Source organism: Python bivittatus, unplaced genomic scaffold, assembly GCF_059951505.1.
Source record: "Python bivittatus isolate LINGU-HERP-01145 unplaced genomic scaffold, Pbiv_v1 ctg000840_np1212, whole genome shotgun sequence".
Classification (NCBI taxonomy): domain Eukaryota; kingdom Metazoa; phylum Chordata; class Lepidosauria; order Squamata; family Pythonidae; genus Python; species Python bivittatus.
In genome coordinates, this window is record NW_028277113.1 from 15798784 (window position 1) to 15812740 (window position 13957).

A 13957-nucleotide genomic window follows, 5' to 3' on the forward strand; every position below is an offset into this window, starting at 1 on the left:
CCCATCTTATATATTTTTATTAAGTATTCAAAACAACAGCATTTTCTCACTGGAAGGATTCTTATTAGTTTTAAAGTCTTATTTAAAATCCATCTGGTCCTTTAGTCTATTTATAACTTTCCAAAAATCAATGTTTTATCACCTTTTTGCTGTTTATTCCCCCCCCCCAAAGAATTTTTTAAGGCCTCAAACTTGTATAAAACTTCTTTCACTAAGGATTGAAGGAAACTCACCTGGTGTAGTAAAACTTGCCGTTATGAAGTTTCCTAATATCCAAAAAATAGTTAAGCAATTTCCAAAAAGAAAGTATGCGAACCCTGTGTCCTTTTTGAAGGTGCAGAACCATGGTTTGGGCTACAATGGCATTCTTCATCTCCCAGAGCTCTAAACCTGCCAGAGACCACTATCTGTCTGGAGCACTTGTGAGTGATCCCAGTCCTTCCTTGTCCAGAGAGGAATCATGAGGAGTCTCTTCATTCACCAGCTCTTCATTCCACCATGGTTGTAGGCTCTGCTGTCATGGAGCCATGTTCAGTTTGCCATTTCTTCCCTGGAAGTGATGAACTATACTAAGGACGTCTGAACAGCAGTGGCAGTCCAACAGAATTTGTCCTTAGGCATTGAATCTGACTAACATAACAGCTGTCTGATGTAGCACTTAGAAATTATTGGTCAGGTAATCCAAACAGACCATTGTTACACTAACAGGGATCTTTCTGAACATCAAAATCAAAAGCATGCTGCTTCAAAAACATGAAAAGCTTTGCTTTTCAACCTTTTGGCTAAAATCAAGAGCAGAGAGCAATGTAATATTTACCATTTGTCAGGATGGAATGGTGAAGAACAAGTATGGGTAAACTAATCTCTCATTTGGGGGAAGGGAGTAGATTCCTTAATACAATATGGGAATGCCATAAATATAATAAATCTTGATTTTAGCAAAGCATTGGATAAAATTCATTCTATTAGACATGACATTCTGATTACCAAGTAGTTAACTGTGGGCTGGATGACAATTAAGTGGATTCATAGCTGGTTTTGTATTCAAAGAGTGCTCTTTAATAATTCACATCAAACTGCAAAGAGAGATTGAGTGGGCTGCCAGATATCAGCCCTGGGTGTTCTGCCCCTCATTTTTTTTTTTTAGTAATGCTCTCCGTTCTGAAGTGGTAGAAGAAATGCTGATCAAATTTGCAAATACAAAACTGGGAAGGATAGCTTCTGCCCTGGAAGACAGAAATCAAAATAAAAATGTGTGTGATCCATTAGATAAATAGGCTGAGAATAACAGAATAAAATGTTAATAGTGATAAGTACAAACATTTTCATTTAGGAAACAAAAATCAAATGCATGGGCATAAAATTGTCTTGATAATCATAGTTTGGAAAAAGTTATTGAAATAGTAGTTGATTGCCCTTTCCTTTTGTTGATTCAATTTGCAGTATGGTTGCAAAAGAGGCAAATGCAATTTTAGGTGTATCAGCAGATATACAGTTGTCAAATCATGGGGAGTAATAGTTACACGTTGTACTGTATTGGTCAGATCTCTGTTTGAGTACTGTATCCGGTTCTGTGCACCACACCTTAAGAAATATTAAGAGAAATTGGAACACATTCAGAGAAGAGCAAAAGTATGATTAGAAGACTAGAAATGGTGTCCTGTGAAGAGACATTGAAAATGCTAGACATGTTTTGCCTCTGAGATAGCAATACCTGAAAGGATATCACACAAAAGAAGATCAGAACCTGTTTTTTGTTTTTCCAGAGTGCTAGAAAGAGAATAATGGATTTTAATTATAGGAAGCCAAATTCCAATTGGTGTTAGAAAAAATCTTAGACAAAAAGAGCAGTTTGAAATAAAACCAATTATCCAGATTGATAGTGGGCTTTCCTTCTCTGGATGTGAAAAGCCTTTGGGAGTAAGCCTTTGTAATAGCAATACCTGAAAGGATATCACACAAAAGAAGATCAGAACCTGTTCTTTGTTGTTCCAGAGTGCAAGAAAGAGAATAATGGATTTTAATTATAGGAAGCCAGATTCCAATCGATGTTAGAAAAAACCTTAGACAAAAAGAGCAGTTTGAAATAAAACCAATTACCCCGATTGATAGTGGGCTTTCCTTCTCTGGACGTGAAAAAACTTTGCGAGTAAATAAATAAAATAAATGTGTTCAGCAAAGAGTGGAAAACATCTGTCATGGTTGTTTTGGATTCCTGCACTAAGCAGAGGGAGTCTGATTCAGTGACCTAAATGGCCTCTTCCAACTCTATACATTTATGAGGTTGAGTATCAGTTAAATGTTTCTTGTATATTTAAATACCTCTCCTGTCAATAAGTAAGCAATCGCTCTAATATTTTAATATAAAAATATTTTTAATTACAAAAATATATCTAGAATCACCATCTTAGAAGATGCATATCTTTTCTGTTGTGCAGCAAGGGAAACCTCTTTCAAAAGCATTTCTCTCTGATGGATTGAAGTTTCACCAATAAAACTGTTCTTCCTTTAGAATGATTATTTTGTATGAAGTAAAATATGTGGAGATTTAATTTTTCAATAAGTAATTTGATTTATTAAAATTTATTTGATTAAATACATGATTTAATAATTAAATAACAGTAATGCTATCAAAGTATTGATTCACCTAAACTAAATCACAAAGGAGTGTTTCATAATGGATTCTGAAAGGGGAAAAATCATGTGGAAGAAGTGGAAGGAATTCTACCTGCATTGCTTTCTTTCCTAGCTGTTTTTGAATTATCCATTCAATATTAATATATTTGTTAGGGTAAATATTTCACATGCTGCTTTGGCTCTCAGCAGTAATCCATTCTCAGCACTGTTCACAGCAGTGGTGGTTCAGAATTTGACTGTTGCCATTAAAATCATGCGTGATGGATATGGCAAGACATAGAACTATAGTAACTCACAAAAACATACATTTCCTGATCAAATGGCCAAAGTGACATTGATGGATTTTTTCCCATTGGTTTTCTAATTCATTTTTCATTGCTAAACCTTTTTTTGTTGGGGGGATGCAATTTTGTATAAACTGGTTTTAAATAGTCACCGATTCCCTAGCTTACCATTCTTTTGCTCAATATCTTGTTTCAATAAATAGGAGAATCTTTCTCTTTCCTTTTCTGTCTGTGGCTATGTGCTTACATATCAATATGAATAAGATGAAGATATGATGTTGTATGAGTGTTAGTAGTTATTGATTGTATTCTAATGACATATGACAAATGGTTTGGAATGCAATTGAGGAAGTATTTTATTCTAAAAATTCCATACATGAAGCCTATTTGAAAAAGTTATGATGCTTGGAGATAAGTTATAAGATGACAACTTGTGCCCTCCAGTTCTGATGCATAATGTTTGTTTTTGTGTGACTATATTAAAGCCAATATAAAATATTTTTGAGAGAATCCAGCAAATGCCATCCTGCATTCCTCACTTGAGACCACTTGTGTGATCCCATAATTGTGTTTTTGTGTCCTCCAATCATCCAAGTTCAGGAACATGTTCAAATTTAAAATTTTGAGTATTTATGACCATATGAAAAGTTATTACTTTAAAAGCACGGGCATGTATTTTTCTTCTTTTGGAAATACATTTTTGCCTAGTATTATCAGCTTTTACATCTAACATAGAGATATAAAGTGTGCAGTCCAGGGACTGCATGGAGCCACAAACCTCCCCCATGAATGGGATGAAAAGGCTTGGCTTTTTCTTTTTTCAAAAACCAGTTGCGGGGGCTATGAGATGTATGTGCAAGGAAGCTTGCATAGGAGAGGCTGCAAAATGTGACGTTTTCCTGTAAGTTTGTATATAGAGAAAAGTATAGCTATCATAGATTGGAAGAGTGCTTGTCTTTCCCTGACTGGTGTTTTGGATAGAAGCAAAGCTTCTGGAAGATAGAACTTCTTCCCTGTTCTGTATATTCATAACTGTTCTAGAAGAAACGGGAATCTTTTCCTGCTTTCAAGCTCCTAACAGATGGCAGATCTCCTGCAAGTGGTAAGCTAAGAAGATACTATGTAAAAAGAGACTGAAAGAGAAGGAAAAGAAATCTGTACAGCATTTAAAGGAGCAAGATGTAAAAGCAGAAACCATGTCATTTGAATGCAGGCTATCATGAATCTAAGAAAAAGCATTGAAAGGTCTGCAAATAGGTAAATAAATAAGAGTGTATGCTTAGTTAAGTATAAGAGTAGCATCAAATCTTTATGTTAGGAAAATTTAAGCACTGCCTTTGTATCGATGAAGCAACAGATAGAAACATTTAAGAGTTAATTCGGTATCTGTTCATCAGTCCTACCTGTGCTAGATTCACCCAAAATGAACTTGTGACATTTTAGAGATTTTTAAGACATTCATTTAACACCTTACAACTGCTAACCTCCTCCTAAGTTAGTTCCTAGCCAGTCGCACTTTTGGAGTGCAGTCCTTGACATGCTGTGCAAAGCCCAGTGCCGCTTTGGAGCTGACAGGTTATGTAGTCCTGTCTGAAAGGCTACAGTATTTAAAATTCAATTTTACATGTTTTACTGAGAAATAAATTCCATTTTGTACAGTGGAACTACCTTCCACTATTTACAATTGTCAGCTAAAACTAATTCTGAATGATTTTGCATAGTATGTATATAGATAGATAGATATAGATAGATAGATAGATAGATAAGCCAAAATACAACCTCTTGTCTCTGAGGCAAAATTTTAGAATTTTAGAATTCAAAAAGTATATGGGTTGTATGAGAGATTTTTTTTTAATTGTAGGAGGAGAAAAAGAATATAATGTTTCTAAAAGCATATATGTAGAAAAAGTACAGATAGTCCTCATTTAGCGACTGCCTCAGACAGCAACGATTCACAGTAATGACGGTGGTGAAAAAGTACCATTGTGATCAATGCCCACATTTATGATATTTGCAGCTTCTCTCCTTCAGTCACATATTCACCATTACAGTCAGTATGCATTGTCTTGTGCCTGACCCGTTTTTTTTATCCCCTCCTCACAGAGTGGAAAGATCTGCAGTTCAGCGTCCCTAAAAAAAAGTTAACCACAAATTAACAAGCTCAGCTCTGTGACCTTAATTAGTTGATTAGAATTCTCTTGCTGGCCCAGGCTGCTGCCTGATATTGATAAAACTCTAATCAATTTCACACTGAAGGATTTTTACCTCCTAAGTGGCTTGCACAAGCCTGCTAGGCAAACAGCCAGTGCTAGTGCATTCTTTTCGATGTGTATTCCCCGTTCTGTACCTGCTTACTCTCTTGTAACCCCTTTCTCTCCAATGAATGTAAATACAAACATTAATTTTCTTCTAGCTAATTATCCCAGTGCAAGGGTGAACATTCCAAAGGGCAGGGGAGTAGGAGGAAAGGACTGTAAGATTTGCCCTTTTACCTGGGTCCTCATGAGTTGAGTTCCAGAAACCTACCCCACTATTTGGGCTCACCTGGCTGTTTGGGATCATATCCTTCTGACACTGTAAAGCAAGGGAAAGCTGAAGTAAAATCATAAACACAGTCATGGTCACATGATTTTTCACTTAGCACCTGCTTCGCTTAACAACTGAGTTGCCATTCCCAACTGCAGTCATTAAATGAGGACTACCTATAGGTAGCTTTTTCTTAAGGTCTTCATAGAAAGTTACTGACAGATTCATATACTCATGAAATGTTAAAAAGATTAATAAGAACAGATTTACCAGTACTTATTAACTATGATATATAAATGGAATGTCTTGGTTCAGGGACAGAGTGCCTCTAAATGTTACAATGTTATTGTAATAGACAGTAGTACAGAACTTGGAAGCTTGCTTCCTTGCTTCTGGCTACTCTAAGCACTGTAAATAAAATACTTAGGAACACAGCAGGTCTATTTTTATGTTCTTATCCTGAGTTCCCCATGATAATATTAGCTCACCTGTTAGAACTATTATAACAATTGCTGACTTAATTTATATATAGCTCTTTGACACTTAGTAAAAGTGCTTCATAAATTTTGTACATCTAGCTATTTAGAAGCTGATAGAGTAATTCTGGATTTGGATAATCAGTCTGGATAATGTCAGCTGCCACTCTAAAGTTGAGTTATTGAGAATTCCAGTTTAGAACCAATAAGCAATTATAATAATAAATCAATTTAAACAGAACACTGTGTTTCTCACAAATCCTGATAAAGAAGCTGTTGAATATTGGAAAACTTTGTGGAAAATGATTAAGAACACAATAAAAAAGCACAATGGATTGACAATATTGGGAAAGAATTTGATGAAGAGCAAATGGAAGATGTGAAAGCAATAAAAATGATTCAGATGCAAGTCAAAAATATTAAAAAAAAACTAGAGTGCCCTCCAAAAAGATTAACTGCATGTCTTTTGGCTCAAATACTTGACAAGCCTACACTCCAGGCTATCAACAAATGAGCTTCTACAAACAATAAAAAATGAAGAGTGGAGGAACATTTGTAGTACAGAAAAGCAAGGGAAAAGCAACTCACTCTGACGACTCTAGGCTTTGCCTGCCCACAACACTGAAATTATTAATTGGGATTATAGAAAATCTAATACAAATTTATTTGAAATAAAATGCAATTTTCCCAATGGAACAAAAGAGACTTTCAAAAATTCATGTAGTACAAAATACCAGCTACTAATTGACAAAATGATTCTTAAATCTCAGAAGGAAAACAAACATTTTATGGCCTATAAGATGGCATTAGATTCACTCCCTCTAGGCATTGTATGAGGGAAGCTGTGTTAGCCTATGGTAGCCAAAAATAAGGAGTCTGGCAGCACCTTTTCTGACTAATAAATTTTATTAAAAGGCATAAGCTTTTGTGAGCTGCAGCTCACTTCGTCAGATGCATAGAGTGGCTGATAGCTAAATCCCCGGTAGATTTCCCCATAGCTAGATTCAAAAATCCTTGGAAATGTTTGGAATAGGCAAAAATATTAGAAGATTCCTGGAGATGTTTCTTTGGGCTTCATAGAAAAACAACTTTATGGTAAGTGGGGAAACTTGGGAGAAATACAAATAAAGCAAGGTATTTTCTGAGGAGATTATTGTCACCATTACTTTTTGTACTGGCAATGATTCCACTTACAGATACCCTGAACAAAATCAATTGTGGGTACTAATTCACAAAACAAAGCCTGAAAAATAAACCATTTGCTTTATATGGTAGACCCACAACTATATGGTAAATCAAAGCTTAAATTGAGTCTCTGATGGTCACAGTCTATATATTTAGTGAAAATATAGGAATGAATTTTGACCTGGACAGGTTCAGTGCTAGTTTGGCAATTAACGAAGATAAGATTATAGAAGATGGGTTACAGCTAATGAATGGAAATCCCATTAGACACTTGGCACCTGAAGAATAATACGAATACTTAATGAAAATTTCTGATTTATTGCGTGACTGAGATAAAAGACTACTAGTTCAGATTATACCAAACAAATCCAATTTTTTAAAAAATCTAAATATTTGGTTCTAATACTTTTCAAAATAAATAATGCCCACTAATATAGCATTTTGTTTAAGTATTAGTATGCTGTATCATAAGTTCTCTTGCTTATGATAAAAACAATTCGATTAAAAATATAATACTATAAAATAAAAATGAATAACATGAAATACAGTAGAACAAAACTTGTAGGGTCTCAGGCTGCATAAATGATTTTTAATCCCTGGTTGAACAGAAAGTTCTTTAACTATATTGAATTGTGCAAGGTGAACATGTCTGGGAATACTGTTCCATGGCTCAGCTCACTAGGTTGATGCAATGACAGTGGTGAAAGTGAATATGCTAAGCCTGCCACACATTTCCTTCATAAAGGTCCAGTGAAAATAAGTGAAACAACTGTAGAGATATGAAGGCTTTCCAAACTGGATATATGAAAGACACACCACTATTGAATGAATGTCTTCTGCAGCTAAATAAACATTCTGATATTCTGTACAGACCCATACAGGCTGTATGAATCTAGACCTCTGATAACATGATTGGTTTGAATAATTCCCTATCTACCTTCAGTATTTATTGGCTTCTCCATAGGCATTCAGATAAGCATTAAAAATACTTGCAGAAAATATGGCTTCTGAAAGTGTCAAGATACTGTACATATGTTGCCTTTCCTCCTGCAGGTACTCACACTGACTGCATGAATACTTCAAGGAAGCCAAATGCTAATGGTGGAATTTCAGTGGCCTGCTCACATAGCTACAGTTTAGATGATGCCTGAATGAGTCTCATAAATATGTACATACTAGAAATTGAATTCCTTGATTGCTACGCAGTATACTAAGGTGCCTGCTTAATCATTCATTTAAAGTGGTATGATAACATTGTAGGCTCCAGTTTGGAAAGAAGAACACTTGCTACTGTATATGTAACTTTGGATCATTTTCATCAATACATAAATGAACAGGTATAATGTTTTTGACTCATTTGTTTAATTGGGTACTCTTTATCTAGTTTTAAGACTTGTGTGGAGAACAGATCACATTTTAGGTCATATTTATGCAGAAATATTGAAAAACCCAAAGGGTTCACAAATTTATCAAGTATCACTTATTTCACTAATCACCTTTAGTCATTTTTGGGATAGTACAGGTTTGGGAACAATATCACGGAGATTCTTTCAAATATTACCTGTCTCTTTTCCCATACTTAGTTATTTGTTGCCTAAAAGAAAATGGGGGCAAGTGGAAACTTTGTTGCCTGATTGTTTAGAAGTATCCTTGTTGGACTCTGTTTTAGTTATATAGATTTTATATGGTTTAATATGTGTCTCTTTAAATGAAAGAATATTTTCAAATTAGTTCTGAACAATAAAAACTGCAAGGCATACTGTGGTAATATTTAATACTGTATTGTTCTGTACTGTACTGTAAAAATAACAGTTTGGGGAAATGAATATATGATACAAGTATGTTTCGTTAAAGTATATTTTGTTTAGTATGTGTGGTGAAGTTTTATGGTTTTAAATGTTATTTTTTTGGAAAAGTCCTACATCTGTACACCCAGTTAATTCTATAAATTCAGACTTGTTTTTTCAGCAGCTGTATTTAACATCTCCAAATAAAAGTTATTTTAATATAACATATCTGCAATGTATCGTACATTGTTTGCTTATCACATTCGTTGAGCAATGCAAACATTTTACTGTTGTGTTTTTTACATATCGTAGTCCTGTGTAGCTGCCATTCAGTCCTCAAATAATAAGAAACCTCACTCTAAGCATTCAGAAGCAATGTATTGATAATTGAAATATTATTAGCTTCATCAGAGGAAAACTCATCAGTTTGCATATTGTTCATTTAAGGAAAGCAAATACCTTCAATACTTTACTTTCAGTACTATTTCTGAACAGTTAGTATCCTGTATGTTGCTTCCCTTAAAATTACTTGTTTTGGCTTTCAGAGTATTTTATGAATAGCATGTGAGTAGTGTGTATGTGTATGAAAGAGATACACATATACATATACAAACACACACACACCCAACACAGACACATTAGCATGTGTCTGTGTTGGGTGTGTGTGTGTATATATATATAAAAAGTGTATATTGAAAAGTGATCTTTTTTATTTTCTTTTGTTTGTTTTAATATTTAATTCTTCATATCATTGTTTTACAAGCTGTTAACAAAAAGAGTCCTCTTGGTGGCTCACAGGAAAGGAAAGGAAAATCTAACACAGTATGTACAGTCCTTTTGAAAATGGATAGAGGACAGAATAATAAAATAAGCTGGTAGGTGAGGATTATTTCTATGCATTTGACATATAGGATACGAATATTTAATATTTATTTCTTTATATCATTGTTACATTCCCCATTAACAAAAACAAAAGAGTTCTCTTGGTAGTTTACAGAAAAAGAAAAAAATAAGGAAAAAAGCTAACCCCTGTATATGTACATAGTATTTTTGAAAATGGGTAGTGGACAGGATAATATAATTAGCTGGTAAGTGAGAGTTACTTCTGTGCATGCATTTATGTCTCTATCATTTTTCAAACTACTTTAGTGTATATATTTTTGTTTCAATCAGAAAGAAATCAGAAATATTAACCTGCTGTTTGATTACTTTTTTTCCAGAAATGTGGTACTGGGTTTTCCTATGGGCTCTCTTCTCTTCTCTCTTTGTCCACGGTGCTGCAGGAGTTTTAATGTTTGTCATGCTGCAAAGGCATAGGCAAGGGAGAGTAATCTCTGTCATTGTGGTCAGCATTGGATTTCTGGGTTCTGTAACTGGAGCTATGATAACCAGTAAGTCTTAAATGTTCAAATATAGTCATGCTTCTTTTTGAAGATTATTATTAGCAATTGTGGTAAATGTTCATATATTGCTTCTGTTTATAATTTTGGAATTTTATATTGGATTGATATTCATTATCTGAAGGAAAAAATCATATATAAGATTATAGCTATGATTTTTCAAATAATAATATTCTAGGCATAATTTTCTTCCAGTGCCATTATTTAATACACTACTGCCGAGATAACCACTGTTCTTACTCTCAAGTTACATAGTGCCTTTAGATACATATTTTCTGAATTTCTGATAATGTACTTGGTTCAGTTGTGTGCCAGGCCTGTTCCATAACCTGTCCTTTTATCCTGGTACAAATTAATGAACTGGTTTTTTAAAAACCCTGCATTTTGAAGTCTAAAGTAGGTGTACCTATTTCAGTGAATTACAAATCTGCACCTCAAAAAAAAAAAAAAAGTTCTATATTGAAGAGGATGCCATTGCCTTCATATTGTCATTCTAGCTTTAGCGAAAATAGCAATAGCTATTCATGGCGCAGCAATAGTATTTTTACCCTCCCTTATAAGACACATCTAGTGCAACAATGGCAATAGATGATAGAAAAATTATGACAATGCTCTGTAAAGCACTGTAAGAGACAGCTGCCATACCCTAGAATTCTGGATGAATAATAATGGCATAACCTTCACATTGGATAGCAGGCTTTCAATTGCCAGCAGGACAAATTTACATTTATTGCTAGTCTACATTAATGCAATATTGCAGTGGCGCCTCAGGTACCTAAAAAAGGGGTGCAAGGGGGTTTCACAATTACTGTTTAAAGTTGATTCTCAGATCAAAAATGATTTGAAATGTGAATGCCCATTTTAAATAATGTACTCAAACTATATTAAGTACAATAAATAGTAAATAGGAACTAAGGTCTGGCATTTTTATATGTTAACGCGTATTTCTTAACCTATTTAAGATAAGGTTTTAAAGTAATTTTAATAAATTGATAGTGAGACTTTGTCCAATAAAGATATTTTGCCTATATGTTTTTAAGACAATTTTTAAAAATCTGTTGCACTTGGATTCCGTTCAAGATTTTGTTACAATATAAAGATCTTTAGGAGATAGCTACTGAAATAGTAATACTTAATAAGAATAGCTCCTGGAAAGAAATAGGTGCACTATTTTGTCTATCACAGCAAATTAAGATTAGTTTAGTTCATTTCACACAAAATTATCAGTGTAGATTTATATTAGTTATATGCGATGTTTTCAACATGTATGTGACACGTAATGAAAACAAAGTAGTTTCCTTTTTCGTGCTGTTCAACAAAGTTTTCTTGGTTTGCACCTTGTTAAACAAAACTCAAAGCACTTTGTTGAACAAAACTCAACTACATATAATATACTTGAGACATGTGATCTTAGTTAAACTATTTTCTCTCATAATAAAAAGCAAGGTCTGTGGTAGGTAGTGATTCTAAAAATATGGTTTCATTCTCACTTCATTCTTCTGCAGCACTCTGTCATTGAATTGTCTCCAAATATTAGATCTTAAGTGCCTATTAAAACATGCTATCCTGGAAAAAAAAAGTTTAATGTGAAGGTCATTTTTACCTTGTAAAAATATGGTATAATAAGCAAGCCAGCCACATCATTAACTTCTTTCCATGACTTCAGGGTTCCTAAATGATTTACTAGTGTGGTGTGAAAAGGAACATTGCTGGGGTTGGCAAGGTAGTACTTGGTGTTTCCAGGAGATGGGCCACTACCCCAATAAAACAATTGGAATCTCATGAGTTTTTGACAATCTTTTTTGAGAAAGCAATGCTTGGACTGTTATATGAGAATGAGAATGTATGATGGTCCTTTGTATACCTGTGTGATAGATTTATATTGCCTATGGAAATTTTCATAAACTTGTTAGGGGCAACAGCTTATCTAATGCCTTTGTAATCTTTTTGTACAGTACATAATTTGCTTTATAAATATTTGCTTTGTTAACAGTAGATGATACTTAGTTATGATTTGTGTTGTGTTTTCCTCAATTTTTAAAATTTCTGTGCAGATTTTGACACATACTTTGAGATGCCCATAGAAATGTAAAAAGTACTAGCACAACTTTGAGCAAGCCATTAATGTGCAGTCTTTTTGTCTTTCAGGCTTTTTCTCTTCTACTGTTTTTGGATTGTGATATTTTGGTTTAATAAACTAAGATATGAACAAGACTTGCATTTGGGCATGAAGCCAATTTTATCTTCTTTGCAGAATACACTTAAGTGCAGTACAAAAGAATTATGCATTTAATTAGTTATCACTAAGAACCTTTTAATTACCCAAGATTTGTTTTTTATTATTTTTATATTTGGCTTTTGTGGTTCTCTGACATGAATTAGAGCACAAGCAACCTTTTATCACAGAGAGTGAGAAGAATGAAATGTGCTTGTCTGCCACATTTGATTTGATTAAATAATTAAATATGTATACAGATATTTATATAGACACATATGCATGGTAACATCTTTAATAAAGACTGTCACATCTACCTTATGAGGACCTATGTATTGTGATTGGTGCTACTGCCAACTGTTGTTTTAAATAGGAAACAATGTCTGCTTTTAAAAAAAAAATCCAGTACATGCAGGATTTTATTTACATATAATAAACTTTCTATATTTTTTAAATCTTCATACCAAAAAATAAGCTTAAATCAGAACATAAACATGTACAGAAAGTCATACATTTAATAATGGAAGGTGGGGTGAGAAACATGATGTATTAATCTTATGCTAACAATAGCATAATTTATGGAAATTTTCTATCAGGAAAATTATATTAAACATCAAAAATATTTTTCAAATTATTGAACAGTAATGGATATTAGGATAAATCCTATTTCTTCTAGAATAAATCAATGAAATACTCAGTTTTCTGTGGGGGAAAAAACTTTCAGTTTATTCCAAGTGGAATAGTATGGTTACCAGCTTTGAACCAATCCAGTATACTGAACATGGTCAGAAATTGATTTTGTGATTCTTCCTTGTTTTAAAATTTATTCCTTGGTCAGTTGAAATGGGAAACTGATTACATTGAAATATTTCTCACTGTTCCAGTTCATTGCAAAAGGAAAGAGTTAGAGGCCGATGCATGCCCTGTCGAACCAAGAATATGCATTAGCTTAAAGTGTAAGTGAGGTATGATTCCATTGGAGAAGGTGGGTTGCTTTGCCCGTGTTTTCTTGGCAGAGTGCCTGATAAGATTTAAACATTTTAAGGAATTAGACAGCAGATCAGGGTTTCTTAGGAATGTGGTTTGAGACTGTATCTAAATAAAGAATGCTTAGAGCAGTATCATTGCATAACTGATTTCTGTTTTAGGGTGTTTCATGGGCAGTCAACAATCAGAAACTAAACCTTTAGATTATTTGATAATCCGTCTTGCATAGGCTTCTAATTATTAATGTATTGTCGAAGGCTTCTAATTATTAGTTTCTTATGTGGGTTGGGCACTTTAAGTCTCACTGAATGGGGGAGCTGAACACATATTTAGATATCTCCCATTCAAATGAATGGGAAAGAATTGCTTAACTTTTGCTGGAACATTCCCTCAAATATATTAAGGACATATACATGTAGAAGAGTGTTCATCTACATTTCAGTAAAGTGTAGAATTTTAC

General features: G+C 33.8%; 1 protein-coding gene across 2 annotated transcripts in view; it reads left to right on the plus strand.

Annotated features, from left to right (window-relative positions):
• TMEM170B (transmembrane protein 170B) overlaps nucleotides 1-13957 on the plus strand; it is a 31784-nt gene that overhangs the window by 3163 nt on the left and 14664 nt on the right. The window contains exons 2-3 of one of the 2 annotated variants that reach the window (XM_088130636.1): nucleotides 10116-10286; nucleotides 13395-13466. In XM_088130636.1, the coding sequence (XP_087986762.1) occupies nucleotides 10116-10286; nucleotides 13395-13466 (243 nt within the window). The remainder of the gene's footprint in view (nucleotides 1-10115; nucleotides 10287-13394; nucleotides 13467-13957) is intronic. The other variant, XM_007427163.3, reaches the window with a different exon arrangement.